Source organism: Halyomorpha halys, unplaced genomic scaffold (assembly GCF_000696795.3).
Source record: "Halyomorpha halys isolate HHAL.00 unplaced genomic scaffold, Hhal_1.1 Scaffold788.1, whole genome shotgun sequence".
Taxonomy (NCBI): Eukaryota; Metazoa; Arthropoda; class Insecta; order Hemiptera; family Pentatomidae; genus Halyomorpha; species Halyomorpha halys.
This window is the reverse complement of record NW_027107973.1, coordinates 114373-118332: the sequence shown is the minus strand read 5'-3', so window position 1 is coordinate 118332 and position 3960 is coordinate 114373. Positions and strand designations below refer to the sequence as shown.

The 3960-nt window shown below is 25.9% G+C and overlaps 1 protein-coding gene across 1 annotated transcript in view; it reads left to right on the top strand.

The window, feature by feature from the left end:
- Positions 1-3387: 3387 nt before the first annotated feature.
- LOC106686172 (cordon-bleu protein-like 1) overlaps positions 3388-3960 on the top strand; it is a 114198-nt gene continuing 113625 nt past the window's right edge. Inside the window, exon 1 of the mRNA XM_067046346.1 lies at positions 3388-3484. Coding sequence (XP_066902447.1) covers positions 3462-3484 — 23 coding nt within the window. The 5' untranslated portion in view covers positions 3388-3461. The remainder of the gene's footprint in view (positions 3485-3960) is intronic.

Sequence of the window (3960 nt, the reverse complement as noted above, 5' to 3'; positions counted from 1 at the left end):
TATATATATGTATGTGTATAAATCTCTCCATATGTACTGAATGTACTATAACTAAACTAACTAAAACGTTTAGTAATTTTTTTTTTTTCATTCCACTTCCATTGGTTACTCCAGTATTTTTCCTTCTTCCAGCATTTTAAGTCACTTATAGACCGGGTAGTTTCAAAATAATTGAAATCATTTCGCTTATTTGCAGTCAAACATTAGAAATATATATATGTTTAATCATCATTTGTACTTTGGCGCATTAGTAAGAACCCTTGACACGTGTCTAATACTTGTTGACCTAGTATCACTAAAAAATGTTTTTTTTTGTTGAAATCGCTATTTCTACGGACCGTAGTCTTTCCTTACCAGAAAGTTGTGTATACTAGTCCTTTGAAATATGCTATCCGTAGGGATTTCTTTACTGCTTATGAAATTAAGAGTTCTTGGATAGTCGACTATTGTGTAAGATATTACAGATATCATAGATTTGTAGTTTTCAATCCAACTATATTATGAAAAACAGGTTTTTAATATTTTAATGAATTTTGAACCATCCTGCATTTAGTTTTGTGTATTTCAATTGTGGATTGATAAAACATTGGTAGTTTAAATAATTGAACTTTTCTAGTTAAGTACCTAATTAATCATATGTTAGTTTTTATGTTTAATATCTTCATTATGTTATTGAATAATAATAAATGACTGTACTTAATAACTGAATAATTAAAATGACTATACTCATTATTGAATAAGAAATATAGTCGACGCTAAATCGTCCTGATGTAGCAAAACACAATTTCGCAGTCGCTTCCATTAATCGACCGTATAAAAAGAATATTGAAGGAGCTCGGGAATTTTTCGCTTGGATCTGCAGTTATGCCTGCGATGTTACCCCTTATGTAATGCCTAACCAGGTTAATGTTCCAAATTGAATTACGTCGCATTAGCCCTGTTAAATGAATTACATGCAGATTACATGTGCTGGGCTCTGTGGTAGAGTTATTTTTAGTATTGGAGTAGGCAGGCACATAACACATTTGTAGAGCCAACATTCTCCTTCGTAAGCACATAGCAAATTATGATTAAATTGAATAAATGGATGCTGTTTATAAAATTATTATTATTTACCTTTTTAACATTATTGATATTTCTATCTCTTCGATACGTGTAATAATAAATATGCGTGTAGTGGAGAAGATGGTCGAGGGGTACGGTCAGCAAAAAAAACAAATAAATAATTTTTTATTTATTTGTGTTTTTTTACTGAATGAAAAAATGCCCGCTTGAGTAAAGAAAATCTTTCAAAAAATAAATAAATTGTGAAAATAATTATATTACCCTTTTAGTAAGTTTTAGATTTTAGTTTCAGCACTCAGAAGTGATAATCAGCCGGAGCAGCCCTGATGAAGCCATGAAATTCTGATCGAAACGTCGCCACAAATAGGTTTTTGTTTATTTTTGCTTATCGCACACCCTGACCATCCACTCATTTAATCTACAGTCAACTACAAACTCATTACCGTTTTAGTAATTGAATAATTTATTCATTTATATACATACCAAGAATAAGAATAAATTATGTAATGAAAAAAATACAATTACCGACTGTCAATAACTCCCATCCATTATAATGTTATAATAAATCATCTAGTATTGAAAAGAAATTAGTTTTTCAATGTCAACCTTGACTAATTTTAATTTCTTTTGTCAACTGTGTGCTTTTGAGTCTGAACGTATGGCAAATACTTTCTCTCAGCAGCGATGATATAAATAAATGTATTTGTAATAATTATAGACTGGATTTTCGTGCAATTACGTCTTTTTTCTCATGCTTTTAATTAGGACAAACTTCGACAGAAATTCTAATCACTCAAAAAACATTGAGATATTATTAATTTTATATGTAATTTCATTTTTTGGATTTTTTCCATAATTTTGAAGCTTTTTCTGTTCAAATTTGTAGGTTTTACCCTTTTTGGGCAAAATTTTGATTTTTTGTTGTTTACAATTCAATGCTTGAATTATGTTTGTATTATTATGTTATATATTAGGTGTATATATGATAACATTTATTCATTATATTATCATTTTCCTTATTTAATTTATAGTTGATAATTGACAAATGTTAAGCAATGCTTCGATTAAATGTGAACAAATTAATTCAAACTAACAAAACCCCATTGAATCAGTGTTCTTGTAACAGTATTAACCAATGGTTTCGGGTAAGTTGGTCACCCGAATCATATAAGTCTCTCTAGAATAAGCTTGTTGCAGATAATTTCAAGTGTTAATATTTTTAACTAATAATAACTAGTCCGCCGTCTTTCTTTTGTCTTGTCCATCATTTTCAATTTTTGTTTATATATAGAAGTATATTATATTTTATATTATATTTTTATTAGCTGTTTATTTAATTTTAAGTAGAAATTAAACAAACAAATCAATTATAATTTTCATTTGAACATTCCTATTCATTGTTAATGAAACTCATGTAAGTATTTCTAAATTTTGCTTATTTCTTTTTAGTGTGTTGATTAATGGTATGCTTGTATTGTATTGTACAATTAAATTGCTAAGCAGGAGAAAATATTATGTTGAAAAGGGAATTTTGCTTTATATTATTTTAAAATATTTTAAACGGTCCATTATGCATAGTTTGTCTTGCATATTTTTAAAATAAAAATAAAATTAATGCAGTTAAAAGAAGGTTCAAAATTGAATTCCAGTCTTCATAGATTTTAAAAAAGAGAAATTTAACTTTTTCTGTATTTTTGGATTAATGTAGGAAATATTTAGAAATTTTAATTTTATGCAAACTAGGTTAGGTAAGCTATCTATATGTTAATATTATAAAATAAATAATAATGTAAATTTAGATGTTTTATACACATTTTAAGTTTTTACGGCACAAAAATCCCGTCTCTAGTTATAATAATTTTTATGATAATATAAAAATATAGCATTAATTAATTTATAAAAATACTATTATTTTTATATTTTTTTGTAACAAATTTTTATATCTCCTGATGACTAAGTAAAATCGTTCTATTAAAGGTATATGGAAGATTATTGAAATATGTAAGAACAAAAGGCAGGTTTTTTTTTTTTTAATAAGGTTTATTAACAATCAGTTAATTTTTAAGTTTTAATTTATAATTTCCCCATTTAAAAAACTCCTCAATATGAAGACAATTGAAGTTTAATATTTTTTATTTTTATATTTATTTCTTTTAAAATGTATTCGTAAGATTTAATAATTAAAAGTTTGCCACTTTTTCCGTCGATAATAATTATTATAATTTTACTCGTTTTCAACAATTATGAAATCCCTCATTTAAATAGAATCTGAAATATATTACCCATGAGATTAGATAAAAGTGTACGTGAGCAGTAGTGTCACGTGAACTGTATCTGTGAGCTTATTACTGTGAAATAATCAAAGGGATTTAATTAAAAGAATATCGGAAGAGAAAATGAACAACCGCGAAAAATACAGGTAAATAGCGATTTAGTAATTGCTAACAACTTAATTGTGTGTATTTCTTTAGTCAAAGTTCTTACACCTCAATTCAAAAACAAAATAAAAACTATTATATTTGACAATAAAAATTAATAGTTAAAAAAATACGATTGATTAATTTAATTGTAATATTAATTTTTTTTTTACAATAAAAGTGTTTTACTTTTTCTATTTTATATGATAAAATAAGTATGTTAAGTAATCAACTTATTACGTTTTTTTTGAGTTGGTTTATCTTTTTTTAAAAAGTAATTTATTTTTTTATATTAAGTATTATTAGTAATTTTAATTATCTCATTTTAACTTATCGTTACCCCGATTAGATAGCGTCAATATTATTTTTCCCCCTAATCAAAATTCATAGTTTCATAAATACTTTGTCTACCATTGTATTAATTCTAACTCTATAGGCTGACTTTATTTAAATCATTAGTAAATGTTACTAACGAATA